General features: G+C 50.1%; 1 protein-coding gene across 1 annotated transcript; it reads left to right on the forward strand.

Annotated features, from left to right (window-relative positions):
* The first annotated feature begins 307 nt into the window (after positions 1 to 307).
* LOC144947639 (transmembrane protein 8B-like) lies at positions 308 to 21,218 on the forward strand. Its single transcript, XM_078876873.1, has 14 exons — positions 308 to 576; positions 2,661 to 2,850; positions 5,197 to 5,404; positions 6,184 to 6,317; positions 7,296 to 7,400; positions 8,723 to 8,904; positions 9,210 to 9,496; positions 10,205 to 10,298; positions 11,550 to 11,670; positions 12,968 to 13,113; positions 13,635 to 13,813; positions 16,366 to 16,512; positions 17,093 to 17,209; positions 17,501 to 21,218. The coding sequence occupies exons 1-14, from the start codon at positions 513 to 515 to the stop codon at positions 17,831 to 17,833; spliced, it is 2,307 nt and encodes a 768-aa protein (XP_078732999.1). The 5' UTR covers positions 308 to 512; the 3' UTR covers positions 17,834 to 21,218.
* The last annotated feature ends 593 nt before the right edge of the window (positions 21,219 to 21,811 follow it).

Below are 21,811 nucleotides of genomic sequence, written 5' to 3' on the forward strand. Positions count from 1 at the left end.
GGGGTGGGGGGGGTGTAAGGGGTGGGGGGGTGTAAGGGGTGGGGGGGGTGTAAGGGGTGGGGGGTGTAAGGGGTGGGGGGGTGTAAGGGGTGGGGGGTGTAAGGGGTGGGGGGTGTAAGGGGTGGGGGGGTGTAAGGGGTGGGGGGGGGTGTAAGGGGTGGGGGGGGTGTAAGGGGTGGGGGGGTGTAAGGGGTGGGGGGGTGTAAGGGGTGGGGTAAGGGGGGGTGGGGGGGGTAAGGGATGGATGGGGGAGGGGATCGTGACGTCACCGCGCTGCCATTGGCAACCCCGCGACGGTCACGTGGCGGCGCCGGCCGCGGTGACGTCACGCGCAGGTGCGGCTTCCGGGCGATGAGGAACGCGAAGCGGCAGGCGGCACGAAGAGGAGGACGACGACGATGATGATGAGGTGGTGGAGGTGGTGGTGCGTCGATCAGTGAGGAGTGCCCAGGTAGCCCAGTGACCCCGTGAGCTCTCGACCACCACCGCCGCCGCGACCGTTCCGAGTGGCCATGGACTCGAGGCTCTTCCTGGGCCTCGTCCTGAGCCTCGCGCTGTGCCTGCGTGCCGGCTCAGGTGAGGGCAGTGGCGTGGGGGGGGGAGATGGGCCGGTCGGGGACGCGGGCAAAAGGGCTGACGGGGAATGGAAGGGGGTCGAAGGGTGGATTGGGGGGGGGGGCAGAGGGGAGACAAAGGTTGGTGGGGTCGTTGGGTGTTGTGGTGGTGGTGCTGTCTGTGCGTTGTGTGGTGACTGGTGTTGCCTCGTATACTTAGCGTTACATATGGGCCTGGGTGTTGTCATCGTGTCATTTTGTTGTGCGGTGCTGATTGTTATGGTGGTGGTGCTGGGTGTTGTGGTGGTGCTGATTGTTGTGGTGGTGGTGGTGGTGCTGATTGTTGTGGTGGTGCTGGGTGTCGTGGTGGTGCTGATTGTTGTGGTGGTGCTGATTGTTGTGGTGGTGCTGATTGTCGTGGTGGTGCTGGGTATTGTGGTGGTGGTGATTGTTGTGATGGTGCTGGGTGTCGTGGTGGTGCTGATTGTTGTGGTGGTGCTGATTGTTGTGGTGGTGGTGGTGATTGTTGTGGTGGTGCTGATTGTTGTGGTGGTGCTGGGTGTCGTGGTGGTGCTGATTGTTGTGGTGGTGCTGATTGTTGTGGTGGTGGTGGTGGTGGTGCTGATTGTTGTGGTGGTGCTGGGTGTCGTGGTGGTGCTGGGTATTGTGGTGGTGGTGCTGATTGTTGTGGTGGTGCTGATTGTTGTGGTGGTGCTGATTGTCGTGGTGGTGGTGATTGTTGTGGTGGTGGTGATTGTTGTGGTGGTGCTGGGTGTCGTGGTGGTGCTGATTGTTGTGGTGGTGCTGATTGTTGTGGTGGTGCTGATTGTTGTGGTGGTGCTGATTGTTGTGGTGGTGCTGGGTATTGTGGTGGTGCTGATTGTTGTGGTGGTGCTGATTGTTGTGGTGGTGCTGACTGTTGTTGTGGTGGTGCTGATTGTTGTGGTGGTGCTGGGTATTGTGGTGGTGCTGATTGTTGTGGTGGTGCTGATTGTTGTGGTGGTGCTGATTGTTGTGGTGGTACTGACTGTTGTTGTGGTGGTGCTGATTGTTGTGGTGGTGCTGGGTATTGTGGTGGTGCTGATTGTTGTGGTGGTGCTGATTGTTGTGGTGGTGCTGGGTGTCGTGGTGGTGCTGATTGTTGTGGTGGTGCTGATTGTTGTGGTGGTGCTGATTGTTGTGGTGGTGCTGATTGTTGTGGTGGTGGTGATTGTTGTGGTGGTGCTGGGTGTCGTGGTGGTGCTGATTGTTGTGGTGGTGCTGATTGTTGTGGTGGTGCTGATTGTTGTGGTGGTGGTGGTGGTGCTGATTGTTGTGGTGGTGCTGGGTGTCGTGGTGGTGCTGATTGTTGTGGTGGTGCTGATTGTTGTGGTGGTGCTGATTGTCGTGGTGGTGGTGATTGTTGTGGTGGTGGTGATTGTTGTGGTGGTGCTGGGTGTCGTGGTGGTGCTGATTGTTGTGGTGGTGCTGATTGTTGTGGTGGTGCTGATTGTTGTGGTGGTGCTGATTGTTGTGGTGGTGCTGATTGTCGTGGTGGTGCTGATTGTTGTGGTGGTGCTGATTGTTGTGGTGGTGCTGACTTGTGGTGGTGCTGACTGTTGTGGTGGTGCTGACTGTTGTTGTGGTGGTGCTGATTGTTGTGGTGGTGCTGGGTATTGTGGTGGTGCTGATTGTTGTGGTGGTGCTGATTGTTGTGGTGGTGCTGACTGTTGTTGTGGTGGTGCTGATTCTTGTGGTGGTGCTGGGTATTGTGGTGGTGCTGATTGTTGTGGTGGTGCTGACTGTTGTGGTGGTGCTGATTGTTGTGGTGGTGCTGGGTGTTGTGGTGGTGCTGGGTGTCGTGGTGGTTCTGGGTGTTGTGTGGTGCCGGGTGTTGTCTTGTGTGTGTGCTGGATGTTGTGTACGCGACTGGGTGTTGTTTTTGTGTTGTCTCGTGGCCGTTGTTATCAACCCACACTGAAGTACAATCAAACAACCCCCACAGTCTGCACGGTGTGGGGAGTCGTTCATCAGCAGTGGATTGACGATGGCGACTGTGTACGGACAATGTTTTCGTGACTCACCTCTCCCCAACTCTCTGTCCCCCTGACACCCTCCCACGCTCAGGATTGCGAGTCGTCACTGAATACTTCACCCAAGGTCCCGAGAAACTCTCCTTTTACCACTTCTACACCAACGTGAAGCTCTTCCACTTCTCGCTGCCCGAGGACACGACGCTGGCGCTTTGGAACCTGGTGGCGTTTAAAGAGAGAGGCGCAGGGCTGGGACAAGACTGCCCCGACCATGACATATTCGTGTACGTGATCTCCGCACTTGAAAAACTAAATTTTTTGTCGTCTTCGCCAGTGGTTATGCCGATTGTGTAAAAACGGCACTGGCAGAAATACAGAGTTCCCCCCCCCCATCCCATCAACGAGATCATGCGCTTCTGTCAATGCCGTTGTGTGCATTGTAGTTATATAAGTGTGTCAGTACTCGGCACACTTACAAATGCAATTGAGTTGCATTTGTTGTTGTGTGTGCAGCCATTGGTGGTCGGGCTGACACCCATTGCCTCGCGGAGCCTTGAGAACTCGGTTTAATCGCAAGCGGCTGCCCGTATTCGAACACAGGTTCACGGCGGTTGCTCATCTCTCTGACCTCTTGAGTCGCTTGGACCACCTCTCGCTATGATGGAACTTGGTGTCCTTAAACCGGCAGTGCCGGTATTGTAAATAACCCTTCACATTCCTCCGAGCGATTCGAATTCATTGATATATGGGTTTGTGGTTGGAGTCAAGAATGTAGTAAATGTTATCGTGTGTTTGTCTTCATGGAGGTGTTAAAACGTTGCATCAGTTCACACGTCGAATCGCAGGAAGTAAGAATCGTAGTCACAAACCGCACCTCTCCATAGCAAAGGCTCAGTCTTTTGTTATGCAGTCTATTCTTAGTCTTAAGCCTCATCTTACCATATTAATAAAAAGTGTGCCGTACTTGGCCCTTCCCCTCTCCAACCATTATATATACGGAGTGGTAGCTCTTGTAATCTCTCATTTACTTGATACAGCTGTCGTGGCTGTGACGGTTCCACCTGAAGACGGAAGCTTGTGTTGCCTCCGAAACGTCGTGATTTTTATTTTATTTTACTTTTATAAAAAAATTTTACCTACGTGACTTTACCGAAAAAAAAAAAACCTAACAATAAGAATACATTTGTATCAATTAGACGTAAATGTATTCACGTAATCTCTGCTGCTTACGGCTGGCCTGGACATTCACCTTTATGTAAAACGAAATCAATATTTGAATCGGCACTGTGAGTCATGTTGACTATTCGTATTGATTTTCGCCCACACAACGAGTTGATGTTCGCAATTACGAGAACAAGAATTTATTTCAAGTGATGAATCACTCGTTGTAACTTTAAACCCCTAATCTTAGGGATAGGAATCAATGTTGATGCATTTTAATCGATGCATCATTACGTGCCTCGATTTTCTTAGCCCCGTGTGTTCGCTGGCTTTTGCTAAATAACTGGAACGCGCCCGATCGTGACCACTCTCGGAAGCCAAAGCAGGGTTGAGCCTGGGTTGTGCTTTGATGGGTGCCCTATGTGCATAACAGGTGTTACAGGCTGCAGGGCCACGTTGTGGGCAGCAGAAGACAGCTTGGCAAAATCTATCGCACGCCACCTCTCACTTCCATGCCCCCTGCCCCCCTTTGTTTGAGCTCTGCGGTCGCCACATGGTGAAATGTTAACTACCCCGCCTGGTATGCAGGAGGTCATGGGTTCTATTTCGACCCTGACACTTGCTGTATATTTGAAGTTTGCATGTTTTCCCAATGGTCGTGTGGATTTTTTTCCGGGTCCTCCGGTTTTTCCCTCTACATCTAGAATCAATGTGCATTTAGCGTGGATTTGGCTGCTATACATTTCCTCGTGATAAGCCACTTCGTTAAGCTACCATTATTTGTGGCCAGGTCTCTTGTGAAAAAGAGTTGCATAGCTCAGTGGGCCTTACCTGGGAAAATAAATAATACTGCTGGTGTATTTTTAACAAAACATGTGGTATCTGCTTTATAGTGGATGTTAAATATCGTTGGCAAGTAATTTTTTATAGTGTAGGTGATGTGTGCCAGAGTCATGGCCCCAAACTTGCCAAATTATTCGGGTTGTAAAACTCGCCTGGCAACATAAGCCCCCTTTTTGGCATATACTGTACTCATTTTGCAATCCTGTGCTGCGCAGACCTTGTGCCTCTTGAGGTGTGATTGCCACTGGAGTTGCCTTAGGCTCGACCCCCACAGGGCAATGGAATAGTTGAGGTGGCATGTGACGTGTTAATATTAATGATACTTTTTTTTTAAGCGCTCGCTCAAAGACGCCCCGGCATATTGGGCACGATAAACGACTTGCGTCGCGGCTCCCACTCAACACTTTTGAAAGGGCGACAACCCCCAGTGGCAGCTGTCCGCCCCTGTGTGGCACAAGTTGACTTGGCGCCTGCCCAGCCAGCGGGGATTAAGTCACTAGGTGGGCGATGATTCCCATGCGTTTATACCGACTGAGTCATTTCTTGGGCCGCCTCTCTGCGTGATACCGAGGCGCTTCGATTACAACTGCAGCGTGTAATTTTTTTGCGCGTGGCGCTGCGTGCAGGTACCTGCGGGCGGGGGCACCTCCGGTTGTAAACCCCCTCAACACCAGCTTTCCCGACAACACGCTCGTGCCCGGCCTGCTGAGCCTCACGTTGCCTTGGGTGTCGCCCAACAAGACCACGGGTAGCCTCAACATCACCGCCCCACTGCCCGGCCCGTGGTTCCTGGCTGCCCATCTGCCGCGTGACGACGGCAAGATTTCGGTCAAGGTACGTGCGGAGGGGGGGACCTGAGAAAAGGTTGAGTTGGCGTGGAGGACTTTGATGCAGTGGGCTCTGAGAAGGAATTCAAGAGGCGTATTGTTTTAGCAGGGTAGGTTTTAGTTTGAAATCGCACTTGAAAAGAGAAGAGAGATAAGTGTATATGTGTGTAGTGTAGAGGTTAGCACGCTGTGCTACGAACCCGGCCTCCCGAGTGCAATTCCCGCTCGCGGCCAACACCAGTGACGATTATCTGAACCGGTCCTTGGCCTCCTCTCGGTCAACTCCGTCTCAAAATGAGTAGCTGGTACGGTGTGTAAACATCGCCACTTGGGAGACAAAGGCGGCCGGGCGTGGTGCTGGCCACCCACCCCCTCGTGTGCCGTGCCGGCCTTCATAAGTGCTCGCTAACAGCACTTGCTCCAACATTCTGTCAAGGTTATATGGAGGATCTCTGTGTGTAAAGAAAAGGGTATTTGAGGCAGGGGTGATATCTGTTTTTACTGTGTTAATCGGAGAGCTTGGACCCGAACTAAACAGCCCGAAAATCAATTAATGGCATTCGAGCACAAGTTTCTGAGACGGTCGATAGGCATTTCTTGGCGAGACGGGATAAACAATGCACACGTCCAGGCTTGTAATGGAGTCTTACACGCTTGTTTAACACTGAAGTTCGTATGCATTTGTGCATGGGGGGGCTATTGTAAGACTCTGTGCTGGGGTTGTTGTTACTATTGTTGCTGTGTGTATTTATTCTGCGTATTGTTTGTGTGCGTGGAACCCCACAGGGCCTCACGGCCGAGTGCCACTACTTGTTTCAGCCACAGCTGATTGTGCAACGCGTCACGGGGCTGCCCATCCTTTACCCGCACTCGCCCCTGCCGCTGGAAATTTTAAATGGCAACAGCAGTGTGCTGAGCAAGTGAGTGGCTCGATCCCCACGTGGATTCGTTTTTCGTGACGGTGGCTCTGCGTTTGACACGTTACGGACGCGTTCCTGAAAAGGGCCGCATTAAGCGAAGAATGGTGAAGCTAAAACATCGAACAGAGAACAGCAACGGAAGTATGTTGCGCTGTCTCTCCCTCTTGGTCACAACAAAACCCCACGGCAGCCTGTAACAACAACAACAACAACCGCCATTCACCACTAAGCGTTTGTCTGATGAGATGGAATGCATTCCAGGTGGTTTGATTGATCATAGCCACTGAGAATAATGACTAACCATAATGCATTTTATTTACTGATGATGAAAGCCTCATAACTAAGGCTTGAGACTTGTTTTCAAGAGGGCCAAATTCAGATGGTTGGCCAATTCCTTCAACTGTTTGGCCTCGTGCGGGAAGAAACGCGAGGACTCGGAAAAAACCCACACACACACGCTGAGGGTTTATACTGAGAGATCGGCACAGCCGGATAGAGCGCACAGTGGGCGAGTCGCGTAAATATTCCCTCCCAAAGCATCACGTTCCGGCTAATCCTTATCTTTGATCGTACTCGAGACTCAGAATCACAGTGCGGGGGAGGCCAATGGATTAATTTGGGAAGACAACAACCGGAGAACCCCATGTGATTGCACCGTGCACGTCAAAGGGATGCGCATAAAACTGCGGCCATCTCACCACCTCGAAGCCCAAGCCTACAGCGGCTGCTATTCCCGGGCAGTCACCCACGCAAGTACTAACCGTGCTCAACCTTCCTTTAGTTTCCAAATACGTGATGACGTCAGGGGTCTTTGAATGGTGATTGGGTTTGGAAAATATCGTCCAATTGGGAGCACGGCGCAGATGTAGCGGCGTGTCCTCTAAATGAAACCTATAATTTGCCTGCAATCAGGCGTGACATTTATGTTCAGTGTCGCAATGCACTTATGTTTAGCGGTGTGACCGCGTGTCTCTGCAGGGTGTACGTACCAGAGTTCTCCACCCTCCTGACTCTCTCCGTCACCAACTGTTCCGTGGCTGGCAGCCAGGCGGGGAATGGCTCCCTTACCAGCTGTCCCGTCAGGTAGGGCGGGCGTAAAGAGATGCGTCAACACGACGCAAACTCGCCTCTGATTGTGCTCAGCGTTGACGGTTCTTTTAAATGCAAAGCTTCAAAGATGAAATGGCGGAGTGGGTGGCCGGGTGTCTCGGAGGTTGGAGCGTTGAGCCGGCACCGCCGAGAGCCTGGGTTCGAATCCAGGTTTAAGCCACTGCCTGTGGTTACAGACCCGCTTCTCAAGTTGAGTGAGATGATGGTCTCAGCCTGGTCACACCCCCCCCGCCCCCCCCAAAAAATATGATCTCCAATTAATTTGTTCAAATTTCATCTCAGAATATTAAAAATATTGGATCGACTGTCGTGTGATAGAGATTACTCTCTGTGAGCAGTGTGGGATGAAAAAGTGCAACCCCCTACCATGCGGATCAGAGCTCACTTGAAGGAATCTCAAGAGGCAACGACTCTGCGATACCCACTCCCGTGGGCCGTTCTTTTCACGTGAAAAGATTCCAGCGCTGTTGTGAGAATTCCGAATTGGTTTTTCATCTCGTGACGTGGCACCGATCACTCAATCGGGAGGGGGAGGGGGGGGGAGTGACAAAATTCGTTTCACTGCTACGTCGCTATTCGTGGCTGCGCTGTCGGGCTCTCCGATGTCGTACCGCGTGGCGTCGTTTGGTGCAACTGAAGAAGCCGCCCGGCAAAGCAAGAGAGAAACGTCAAACAATGCCGCTCGGTAACGACCAGAAAACACGTGGGAGACCTATAGATGAATACACAGTAAAACCTTGGATTGCGAGTAACTTGGTCTGCGAGTGTTTTGCAAGACGAGCAAAATTTTTAAATAAATATTAATTTGATAAACGAGCGAGGTCTTGCAATACGAGTAGCACGTGTTTACGCTTTGTCTTCCGAGCGTCACGTGATCACAACTGATATACGAGTGATTCTAGATTTGAAGCTTTCGTGACTGCAAGGATTCATACTCTTAGTTTTTTCGGTAAAGTCACGTAGGTAAATAATTAAATTAAAATTAATAAAAGTAATAATAGAAATTAAAGGAGGTTTATTATTATAAAAATTTTTTATATTATTACTTTTATTAATTTTAATTTCATTTTTTTACCTACGTGACTTTACCGAAAAAACTAAGAATATGATATACGAGTGCTTTGATATACAAGTGCTTTGGATTCCAAACACGTTTCCGGAACGAATGATGCTCGCAATCAAAGCTTTTACTGTATATATATACTGTAAACTAATTTAAATGAGTTAAATTGCAAACACGCTTTCGCGTCGCAAAATCTCTTTTGCCCGTTTTTGTAACCCGACCCCGAATTCAGAATTCAGCTCCGCCCCAAAGCCCCGCCGGTGAGCAACTCGAGCGCCCGGGACTGCCCGAGGAGCGGAGGAGCCGAGTGCTCGCTCTCCGTGTCGCCCCTGTGGGGCGTGTGGTACTACATCTCCGTGGAGAAGCTCGCCACAAACGGCAACGTCACCTTCCTCATCTCCGCGCTCGTCACAGGTGCGCCCGCGCGTCGGGGGAAGGGGGGTGTGGGGTGGTGGAGCGGGGTGTCCGCACCCGTCCGCCATTTGCCGCTACAGCGGAATCGTACCGAATACATGCGCGTGCGCGCCACGTCTTGTTTGGCAGCGGAAGCTAAGCTGAGTTGAACCTGGTTAGTACGCGGGTCGATTATGCCATCGGGGTACGGCACCTTCTTCCCGCCATCTGCGCGGGAACTCGGGTCATTAAACGGATAATGTAGAGGGTCAGAGTTGACCACCATTCCACCCCGCCCCACCCCCCTCCCCACAACCTCCTCACAGACTGCTCCCAGTATGGCCCCGTCGTCAGCGGGTACCAGCGCGACGCGGACCTGTCCCTGTCGGGAAACTGGAGCGCGAGGATGGACGCCCCCGCCGGCGTCCCCGAACTGTGCCTGCCCGTGCGGCCCACGCTGCGCAACGACCTCAACACGCTGTCGACGCAGTTCTTCGTGTTCTACGGCCCCAACGTGACGGTGACCAGCGCTTCGCCCGTCACGCTCAGCCTGCAGCTGGGGCCGCTTCTTGACGGGGGAGCCACGCTCAACTTTGAGATCGCGCTCAACATGGTGAGATGGGAGGTTTTTTTTTTTTTTCGGAGGCGGCGGGAGATGGAGCGGCAATTGTCGACTCGTGCACGGGGACTAGACTAAATCGAAACTATTTTTATTTTAACAGGTATGGCCCACTGGGCTTGTATAGTCTTTTTTTTCATAAGCGACCCACCCACAAATGATAGCTCAACGAAGTGGCTTATCATGTGGACATTTATAGCATCCAGATACTCTAAACACATGTTGATTCTAAATGTGGAGGGAAAACCCGGAGGACCCGGAGAAATATCCACACGACCACGGGGAGAACATGCAAACTCCAAATATAAATGCTTCAGGGTCGTGATCGAACCCACGACCCCCTGCACACCAAGCGAGGAAGTTAACACCTCGACACCACGACTTGGGCGGGGGTGTTCGATTTCCTGTAACGACAAACATCGGTGACGAATATCTGGACTGGTCTTGGGTCTCACCTAGGTCAACTCAGCCTTCAATGAGTACCTGGCACAGTTTGTAAACATCAGCACTGGGTATACGAAAATGGTCGGGCGTGGTGCTAACAACACCCCACCTGCTTTTGCGCCGTGCCGGCTTTCATAGGTAGGCACACTCACAGAATTTTCCACAACAGCCTGTTTTAGACTATACGGAGGGATCTTTGTCATAGACATACACGTGTACCCCCGCCCCCCCCATGCCCACGTGTGTGTGTGTGCACAGAGCTCCGTGCAAGGCCACAACGTGACGGTGCTCGCCTGCCTGAACCCGGACGTGCCGCTCGTCTCACTCAACTCCACCCTGGCGTGCAGCACCAGTGAGCACCGCAACCGACACTCACCCTACGCGTCATCACCACGACGCCACACCAACACTCATCCTACGCGTCATCACCACGACGCCACACCGACACCCTACGCGTCATCACCACGACGCCACGCACCGACACTCACCCTACACATCATCACCGCGATGCCACACCGACACCCTACGCGTCATCACCACGACGCCACGCACCGACACTCACCCTACACATCATCACCGCGATGCCACACCGACACCCTACGCGTCATCACCACGACGCCACGCACCGACACTCACCCTACACATCATCACCGCGATGCCACACCGACACCCTACGCGTCATCACCACGACGCCACACACTGATACCCTCCCAAGACGTGGAGTGTAGCATCTGTATTTATCACGTCGTAATCCATTTAACCCGCTCGCCAGCTACGTGTTTGCGGCCACGTGGACACCGCTTGACTCACCCACAACAAACGAATAGCAGCTGCTAAATAATACAAATACATATACAAAATCAATTCGTGAGCACGGTTAATCCACAACCCAGGTAATCCGCCCACAGAGGGTGGAGGTTTAAATGTAGGTCTTTGTAGTCAATGCTTTGATCCACATACATTTTTTTATTTGGGTAAAAACTACATTTAGTAGTTTTATGCCAAAGTTCTTTTCATTTAACCCTCACTGCCAAAAAAGTCTGTTGGCGATGCTGCTGCGTTGGCAGCGGTCCACAAGCACAATTAACAGCAAAAAACAACCCTCAATACCTTCATCTATATCACAACTACCTTAAAAATAACAACTGTGCAATGGGCAACGTTTCGGGAAAGGACCCTTTACCAGGTAAGGCCCACCACTGAGCTATGTAGCTTTTTTTCAGAAGCGACCTGGCCACAACTGATAGCTCAACGAAGTGGCTTGTCACGTGTAAATTTAGCGCAGCCAAATACTCTAAACCCACGTTGATTCTAATAAGAAGGGAAAACCGGAAGACCCAGAGAAAAATCCACACGACCACGGGGAGAACATGCAAACCCTAAATATACAGCAGGCATCGGGGTCGGGCTCAAACCCACGACCTCCTGTATACCAGTCGAGGTAGTTAACATCTCGCCACAGTGGCACCCCATATAGAGAGGCCACCATTACCAACTAAGTGGCCGAACCCAAACTATCTATCCGAACGTGGATCAGACGGTGGCGGTTGAGCGGTGCGTGTGCTGTGCTCACGGAGTTGCTTGTGCGCCGCCTGCGCTGCAGTGAGCTCCGAGGGCAGCCTGGTGTGGGTTCGGCCCGGAGCCGAACGGGCTCGCCTGCTGCTGCCCTTTCCCCAGCCGGGGCGCTGGTACGTGACGCTGCGGACCCTCTGCGGGACAAACAGGTACGCATGAGACACTGGCAGCCACCCACAGTCGTATTGGTGTGTGTGTGTGTGCGCGTCTGTGTGCACGTCTGTGTGGGGAGCGGTAGTGTCGCGGTTAGTGCGCTGCGCTACAAACTCGGCAACCCGATTTCGATTCCCGCTCATGGCCAACAACAGGGACGATTACACTGGTCAACAAAAAAAATACATTTTTTTCTGGCCTGGACTTTTGCAGCTGTTTTAGACTAATTTCAGGGTGCTGATTCCAAATCTGATCTCAGATTTGCTCTATCACATCTCATTTTATGCTATCGGCATACCCCATTTTCATTGATTTTACCTGAAATTAACTGTCACTTTTGATTGCAAGTTGTTGCGAGTCAGTGACTGCTTTAGTGTTAAAATATGGTGCTGTATTTTAGGATAGTGTTTTTATAATATCATTTTATGTAGATATCCACATTTATTTAATATTTTTCTTCTGCAGTTTTTATTGAAAATGCAATATTTCATATCTCAAATACCTGATGTGATAGACAAAAACTGATGCCAGATTTGGAATCAGCACCCCAAAATTACATTTAACCCGTTGAAATACCTTATGCCAGAAAAAGTGTGTTGACCAGTGTTATTTGAACAGGACCTGGGCCTCCCCTAGGTAGACTCAGCCTTAAATTAGTACCTTGTCCAGTGCATATGCATCGCCACTCGGGAGACGAAGGCGGTCTGGCTTGGTGCTAGCCACTCACCCTCTCTTGTGCCGCTCCGGTCTTCAGAGGTGCTCGCTAACAGCACTTGCCCCAACAGTCTCTTAAGGTTATATTGGGGGGGTCTTTGTCTATGTTTGTATGAATGTTTGTGCGTCTGTGAGTGACACAGTCATCCGCACCTCCGATTAACACGGTTGGCTACGCACGACACAAAAGAAGTTCAACATACATACAGTGGGGAGCTCAGGTGGTACATCTTGCAGTCAGTTAACCCACAACGCCTGGGTCTGGCCTGTGATGTCCTGACAGCAGCGAGTCTTCCACACGTCACGTGGCCTCACAGTGCACCTAGCCTGGCACAAGTGATGCGGTGCAGGCGCCGTCTCTTAGTGGCAACTGTTGTAGCTGTGTGAATTTGCTTGTGTTTCTGTGCTGTGTGTGTGTCTCTGTGTCCCTCCGTGTGTTTGCGTACGAGCTGTGTGACGCCAAACACACTTGGCCGTGTGATCATTATAGTCACGTTGTGTGTGCACGCGCGCGCGCCTGCCTTGTACATCGCGCGCTCCAACGCCTCCCCCCCCTAACCCCCGCGTCTTTGTTGTCAGCTCCCTGGCGGAGTGCGCCAACACGAGCGCACAGGTCAGCCTCCGCATGTTCCTGTCGCCGTGCATCGACAGCTGCGGGACGTACGGGGAGTGCCACCTCTTGCGCTCCTACTCCTACATGCTGGCTGCCTGTCGCTGCCGCGCCGGTGAGCACTCGACGCACCGGCTGCCTGGATTCTATTCTGACCATTTCCTGAGTATTGCTTGACGTCGTTTCAAGCAGGAACTTCGCGTTCCTGGTCGCTAAATTTGGTTCGTGAGAATCGTCCGCCGGCTCGCGACTGCTTGGCGAGTCGAAACGGTGATAATTGTCACGTTCGACGCTTGCACACCACGTGACATTTTTCTTTGTTTTGGCTGTGCATAGATGTTGCTCACTCGCAGTACCTACCCCAACAGTCTGTATGGCTATACGCCGGATCTTTGCATTTGTCCTGCTTGTGTGCATGTGCCCACTGTCACTGGGGAGCACAGGCGGTGCATCTTCCAGTCATCTCAGTAAGTTAGCCCATGTCACCTGGGATCGGGCCTGTGACATCCTTACTGCGAGCCTAACCACACTTGGAAGTGGCCTCAAAGTGCACCTAGCCTGGCACAAGCGGTATGGTGAAATCGCCATCACTAAGTGGCGAATGGCGGCTTCTGCTGCTGCTGTTGTTGTGTGCAGATTGGGATGGCTGGGGCTGCACGGATGGCAGCAACGCTCTGTCCTACGGGGAGCAGATGATCCACGTGATTCTGCTCACGTTCAGCAACCTTCTCTTCATCCCGCCCATCGTCATCGCCTTGCGTAACCACCTCCTCATGGAAGCCTCCGTCTACACCTACACCATGTTCTTCTCCACGGTGAGGTCGCGCCGTGCGGGCTTGCGCCTGCTGAGGCTGACTCGTCGTTTGTATACGCCACGGGTTGTGCCATCATGCGTTGCCTTGCTACGCCCGCGGTGCAGTATGGGTGGAACGATTTCACTCGTTCGCCGTTCGGGTTGCCACCTGTCCTGGTTTTTCCAGGTTTGACCTTTGCCGAGTAGCTTTTCCTGGGAAATCTGTAAGTCTTCATAATAATAATACCACCCAATGCAATACATTCACATACCGTTCCTCTCCTCTTCTGATATTGAGATAATCATCTTCCCATGATATTTCCCGGTTTTTATTCCCTCCGCAAAGTCAACGCTACTCGTCCACTCACCTTCCTCGGTGATTCTGACGAATCGTAGTAATTCGGGGGACTACATTTGCTTTGAAGACTCGAATCTCTGTTCAACAATCTCGTGAATGTAGCTCCTCCAATGGCTACAGGGGGTCTCGTGAACCCATTGCGCGTACACAATAAAAAAAGACAAAGATCCCCCGTTTAGCCTTAACAGACTTTTGGGGCAAGGGCTGTTCGCAAGCCCATATGAAGGCCCGTAGAGCGCACAAGGTGCTGAGTTGAGTGGCTAGCACCGTGCCCGAGTGCTGATGTTTACACATCGCACCAGGTACTCATTTTAGGCCGAGTCGAACTACAAAATGTAGACAGATCCAAAAACACTCGATTCTTACACTCGTGATTCAACGCGTGTATCACGAGCTTCGGAAGTGACAGTCGAAGAATCTTTGGGGATCGATTCCTACTTGAGGTGTTGTTGGCAGTATGGTTGTTTTTCAGTTTGCAAATATTTTCTTTCACGAGTCGACATTACCACCTGCAGTCACAGGGGTCATTCTGTGACTAGATAATGAATCGCTGCTCGAATAAGCAACAATTAATTGAATCTGTACACCCCTATTCAATCAAGCCTAATGGAGGACAACACTTTACACATGAGAAAGAATAAAAACAATACAAATGTGATGACTAGAAAAACACATTATTGTATGTAATCACAATCCCAAATTGTGGCTTTTTGTCAAATAGCTAGTTGGCGAATCATCACGTGCATTGTAATTAGATTCAGAGTTAATATATTGAATGCTTTGGGGACATGCTCTCACGTGAAAGAAAAGAATGATCATCCGCGAAGCTCACTCACACGAGAGCTGAGCTTTTCTCAACACCTGATGATGCCGGCTGTAATTTCCAGCGAAACGTAAAACACACGTAAAAAAATATATTTTAAAAAAACGTTCCTCGTTTTTCATCTCTCCACCGGTTTGTTGATAAACCAAGGCAGTTGGCATGTTTACCCACGTGACGGCTTGATTTGATTTGCTCTGTCGGGTGGGTGACGGAGGGCCTCGTTGAAAATTAGCATTATACACTACACGTTCAAAGAAACAAATTATCATTCATGATATTGGTCACGGAAGCCCACGTATGAAAGTAAATTAATGTATGGAAGTATGTTGAGCTACTTTCGCGCCGTACATAGCCAAACGTGCTGATGATTCTTGAATTGAATCGTGACCGTGAATCGTGCTTGACAAGTGATTGAATTGGCTGTAGATGGCAAAATGAGGAGGGGGGGAGGAAATGAGAAATGCTACAAACGGAGATGACAAATAACCCGTTCATGAATCTAATCTCAGTTCCAAATCGTCGTAATTTAACAAACCACTGTGGTGGGTAAATTGTTTACAGGCAAAATATAAATCACTGAAGCTGCATGCCCTGCGCATGCCTCGACTTGTGCTGTCTTGTGTAAAAATACCCGCAGGTGAGGAATGTACGGCGTCCTTCGTAGATGTAAACGGCATTATTTTAGCTTTGTACGTCGGCTTTTTTTACGACCAACGTTTTGATTTATAATTCGTTACTTCTTGGGCGAGACCGTGGAGGTATAATGCCGACTTTCATCTGTACCCGATAGAGCCAATCAAACCAACTTGTCACTCGAGCTCACGTGTCACTTGATCTTTATTGGTTCTGTCATAGGGTGGAAACTATGGTATTACCTTGTTACTGTGTGAGTTGAAAAATCCGCATGTTGATTTGGCGTCATCTGGTCCAACACCAATGGAGACTAGGCTCTAAGAAAAACTGTCTCGGGTGTGGACCAATTAACTTCAAGGACAGTGCATATCATTATCAGAGTTGTTTCTTTTTGTTTGCATTTTGACTGCTTGTGTTGTGGTTATTGCAAACATGACCCCTTGTATAAAGGTGTCAGTTTTTGTACCAGTTGAAAGGGTAAAAACCTATTACTATAATGCACTGTGAATTATACGTGTGTTTGGGCATGGGGAGGCAGAGACAGAGCGATTAGCGCGCTGCACTACCAATTTGGTGACCTGAGTTCGATTCCCGCCCACGATCAAATAACAGTGGCGAATATTTTAACTGGTCTTGGGCCAGTTAAATGACTACCTGTTGCGATGGTGTCTAAACATCAGCAGCTACTACTCTCTAACCAGCTCTTGCCGCCCCAACAGTCGATGTAGGCTTCACGGGGGATCTCTTGTGTTGCTTGCAGTTTTACCACGCCTGCGACCAGCCCGGGGTGACCGTGCTGTGCATCATGGAGTACGACGTGCTGCAGTACTGCGATTTCTTCGGCTCCCTCATGTGCGTCTGGGTCACCCTCATCTGCATGGCTCGCCTGCAGACCGTTGCCAAAGAGGTTCGTACCCGGGAACTAGGCCAACACGCTCGCCGCAACGTCAGCCTGTCGCCTCCTGTGGGTGGCCACATTCACCACTCAACAAATGGCTTTTGTCTTCTTGGTTCTTTCGATAAAGTCACGTAGAAGGGAAATAATAAAATAATAAAAATCAAACATAATAAAATTATTCTCACGACGTTTTGGCCACAACGCAAGCAGCCGTCCTCAGGTGAAGAACAGGTCTGTCGGAAAGACAGCGTCTGAATCATTCAGACGCTGTCTTTCCGACAGACCTGTTCTGAATCATTCAGATGAATCCCTGCAGTCACGAAAGCTTTAAATCGAAATGGCTTTTGGTTTGGTCAGATCACGAAAATAAAATGTTGTGTCGTACACCCTCCTCTACCCAATAATGTACTAGCGTCATCTCTCGGTAGAAATTCGTATTTTTTTACGTACGAATTCCTATTCGCAGATTGTTATTTTCCATCAGCCCTAATGAATGTTGTCTGCCTATGTTAGTGTTTGTTCTGATTTTGATCGCGATCCACATGTTGGCCACCCGCTGCCTTGTGACGTTGATGCGTTGCCGCCGCAGGTGCTTTATTTGCTCGGAGCGCTCGTGCTCGCCATGGTGGTGCAAATGGACCGACACGGACTGTGGAACCTGCTGGGGCCGACGCTCTTCGCCCTCGTGTTGCTGGCCATCGCTTGGGCAAGGCACCGCACCGCCACCGTGCAGCAACCACAGCCAGCCACACCACCACGAGAGCGTGCGCACCCCACGGCGGAATCTTTACCCCACGGGAACTTTCCAATCCGGGAGTCACCGGTTCTGTTCGATCTCCTGGCATGGCATTTGAAACTAATTTACTAAATTTCCCCCCCCCCCATGTCCCACCACCTCTGTCTACCCAGTGGTATAGGTGGGTACACCGCAGTTGATTGGCAGGTTGCGTGTGGTGTAATGCGGCTCTTGTGTTTGCGTTGTTGCGCCCGCGCGCAGGCGGTGCGGATGGTGCGGCGCCGGCACTGCTACCCGCCGTCGTGGCGTCGGTGGGTTTTCTTCCTGCTGCCGGGCACCGTCATCGCGCTGACGGCCGTGATGCTCTACGTGGTGGTGGAGACGGACAAGAACTACTACTACACGCACTCGCTCTGGCACATGCTCATCGCCGGCTCGCTCTCCTTCCTGCTGCCGCCGCGCGGCCGGCGCGTCACGCCGCTGCAGAAGGTGCAGCGCAAGGGCTGCGGCTACCGCCTGTGCATCGACGAGCCGGACGACACCCAGCCTCTCGAGCCAGTGCTGCTCAACGTCAACAGCGTGTGTCCCTTGTAGCACAGACGGTGACCCGCTTACTCATTCGGAGCCTGCGTTGTTTTTTTTATTAAGCGGTCGCAAGATATTTTTCCGCCGCTCAGCGAGATCGCGTTGCAGTGCGCCTTGTCAAAGCGTTGACGCGCAGCCTTGTGATGGCCACCCAATGCAAGAGACGCGACTGGCATTTTTTAAAATTTAGGCTGCAGATGGGAAACGAGGCAACTCTACGGCAGTTTTATCCTTGGTAGTGCTTGCGATCAACATCGATACTCGTCCGTATGGGTTCTCAAGTTCACGAAACATGCGTTGAATTGTGCAAGGGTAAATGTTTTTTTAATTGCCACCAAATCCACTAGACGCGCTGCCATTCAATGCTTTGTTAAAATGGTGGCCCGGTGCATTAATGGTCACCAAGACTCTAAATTATTTTTGCACCTAATTTGGATCAATTCCAACTCTAAGAATTAAATGTTTTGGTTTTACTGTCATGCGATTAGCACCACTCTTTGTGGCACAGCAGGTTGGAAAGTCCGCTTCTGTGGTACTCACTTCGGTGAGAGCTGTTCTCTGATGTAAAGAGGTGCTACAAATACTAATTGACTATTGAATCACGACCCAGAATCGTGACAATTCGTCCAATCGCAGGGAACGGATTAATCATTCCACTCCGAGAATACAGCTACCCAATTTTGGCCAATCGCTGGCTACCACTGGCCGAAGAGGCAAAACAAACCTTGGCTGCTGTACATTTAGACCATCAGAGGACATGTCGGTTGTGTGTTTTTGATGTTGTCGCAATGCTGATGCAATGATGCAATGCAATTTGACGGTTTAATGTGGACTTACCGTATTGGGATCGATTCAGTCTATATCGCACGGGCTGTGGAAACATTCGCGTTGGCTTCCTGCGTTATGTTTACAACTGTCCGAGGTGTTTGCCGCTGACAAACGTGCCATCGTGCCGTGACGTGGACCGGCAGGGTTTGTAAGGTTAGCCGATTGCTAAGTAGCTCCAAATTGGTGCCTGATCCAAGGGGTTTATGTAATGTCACCAGACCTTCTGATTTGGCAGGGACACTCTCCTCAAAATCAGAAAAGCTGTCCTGGTGTCCTCCAGACGCTTGTGTGTAAATGGGGATTTTGTCTGCGGGTTTAGAATGTTCTGCCCCTTGTACTGGACTTGTGATGATACGTGCAGAGTAGTGGGCAGGGTCGACAGAGAAGAGTAGGCGAGGCCTATGAGCATTGGGTGAGGCCCAGTGTCGGAAAGAGTGAAGCCCACTCTTATGTCGATGCCAGGAAGGGGTTCCAGCCCCCACAACTATGCCCTGGCGGAGCCTCCCAAGAAAATTGGTAGTTTCAGATGATTTTGGGCGAGGTTGTGGCCTCGCGTAAATGTGTGCAACAGGTTTGGTACATTCTACCGTCCTGTGTCAATGCACTGCTGGATGAAGGCATCAACGCGCCATGCGGGCTTGTGGAGTTTGTTTGACCGTGCTTCAATGCTGGTCAGCAGGGGTTGGTGAAGGCAGGGGGGAGTATTTGAGAGCAGTGAAGTAAAGCTGCGCAATGGCGCACCGTGCTGCCCACCACATAACTCCACAGCCTAACACAAGCTGTGGTGCGCGTGGCGGTCGCCTGTCCAAGCACCGGCCAGGCCAGGGCACGCTTAGCTTCTAAGCTCCGATGAGATCGGGTGCTTTTCCTGGCGTTGTTGGTCATTCGGCGTGCGACAAGTGACCGTGCGAATTACAGTCGCGACTTCACCGCACATCTCTCTGTTGGCTGCTATGGACGTGCGATTATTGGTATCTACAAGTTGCACATACAGGGAACGGTGTCTTTTTCTTTTTTGTATAACCTCTGACTTTTAACCTTGCATCTGTTAAGTGGGCGGGGGGCGGGTGATTGTGATGCACGAGAGGAAATCACTGCACATTGATCATTTACGTACATTCTACAAGATATTTATTTTGCATAACGTGACGAGGACTCATGCGTGCGTGGATTTTTTTGAGTACCGTATGCAAGTGTCGAGTGAATCGTACGCGCACGTGAATTGTGTGTGTGTTTCCTACTGCTACAGCTCAGGTTAATGGACTAATGGAACTACTGTATAAAATGTAACAAATTTGGTGAATGGACTTATTTTGCAAGTACACTGGGTTTTTTTTTATTTAAACGATTACATGTACATTTTGTCGGTGATATGATTGTGTATTTTATTAAGGTAGAGGACTACCTTCCGTCTCTGTAGATTGCGGGTGAAATAAATTGAGTGGCACAGTTGTCCCTGCAGGTTTTCGTCCAATGACAGACCTTCCTTGGTTTTTGGTTCAGGTTTAGTGTTGTTTGGGGTTAGGGTTTAGTGTGTTGGGGTTTCATCAGGAAAATAGCAGTGAAATTAACAAAGGGCAGCACAAAAACAAACACGACTGGTGGACAATACCCATTTGCAGGCTGGTGCTGCACCTCCGATCAGCACGGTTGGCTATGTACGGTGTGAAACAAGTTCATCAAACGTACACGTGCTGCGTGGGGACAGTTGCCGCTTGGGGTCCCCTAGACTAAAACAACTGCGCTCTGAGATGTCTTACATCAGGGGCACAATAATACACACGTTGTTGATGTAATGTTTGATCTCTCCCAGACTGCCACAGGGCAATGGAATAGAATGGTTGAAATTCGATTTTTCTTTTTTACATAAGGCGCTTTAAGATGCTGAGGCATATTACCGTGGGTGTAATAACCAGAATACTGGACTACTACATGCCATCTGTTTCACGTTGGACGTTAAAGATCCCCTGATGTCATTGGCAAGAGGAAGCCATTGTGTGCTGGCGCCAAGGTCCAAAATTTGCCAAATTCTAAAGTTAACCACAAATGAAATAAATGGGATTTTTTTCATATTTTTTTTGGGTTAGAATGAAATTACACGATCTAGCCCCAACCCCCCCCCCCCCCCTCTATTATAGATATTGGTCGCAAAAGCCTATGTGTTTAAATGAGATTTTACACCATATTCATTCCCCATTATTAGGAGAATGATGCCTTGCTCCAGGTCACGCTTGCAAATGAGACTCATCCTGGTCTCGCCAGATTAAACAAATCCACCTTGAAACTGAATGCACATCTTTAACCCTAGTTTTAGGGGTTAGTGTTGGGAATTAAGGTTATACTTAAGGTTTAGGCCAAAGTTTCAGTTGGGAGTTAGGGGTTATAGTTAAGGGTTTTGGTAATAATCAAAGACCAATTTTCTTGCCATGAATCTGCAGGGACAGTACCATATACGTTTATTAATGGTAATGTATGACTTGCAATCACCATTTTCGGTATTTATATGATTCTTTTAACGTGTGTAAATATTCTGTACTTATTAAACAGCTTCAAGCATTTGAGGGAATACGTCGTTTGGGTGTTCTTGACGTTTTACTCATTGATGGTCTGCCACAATAACCCAGATTGTCAATTTAAATGTGATTGAAATAAAACTGTAGACTATTGAAAGACAAAATAAGATGTTAACTACCTCGCCTGGTATGCAGGAGGCCCGTGGGTTCGATCCTGACGCCTGCTGTATATTGGCGTGTTCTCTTAAAGAGTATTTGGCTGCTATGAATGTCCACACGATAAGCCCACTCCGTTGAGCAATCATTTGTGGCCAGGTCGCTTGTTAAAAATAACTTCAGCTCAGTCAGCCTGACCTGGTAAAATAAAAAATATATGTATCGTTATTGGAACCGCATTTGCCAGTAGCAAAATATGATAATTGGTTTTTTACCCTTTTATCTGGCAACAAAACTGACACCTTTTTTAGAAGGAGTCATGTTTGCATTGACCACAATACCTGCAGTCGGAATGCAAACAAAAAACATAACTCTGATAATGTATGCACTGTCCTTGAAATTGATTGGTCCACACCCGAGACAGCTTTCTGGTGCATTGTCTTTGAGTTGTGTGCCTTTTGGCGTCATATGGTCCAACACCATGTGAGAC

Source organism: Lampetra fluviatilis, chromosome 46 (genome assembly GCF_964198595.1).
Source record: "Lampetra fluviatilis chromosome 46, kcLamFluv1.1, whole genome shotgun sequence".
In the NCBI taxonomy this organism is placed as follows: domain Eukaryota; kingdom Metazoa; phylum Chordata; class Hyperoartia; order Petromyzontiformes; family Petromyzontidae; genus Lampetra; species Lampetra fluviatilis.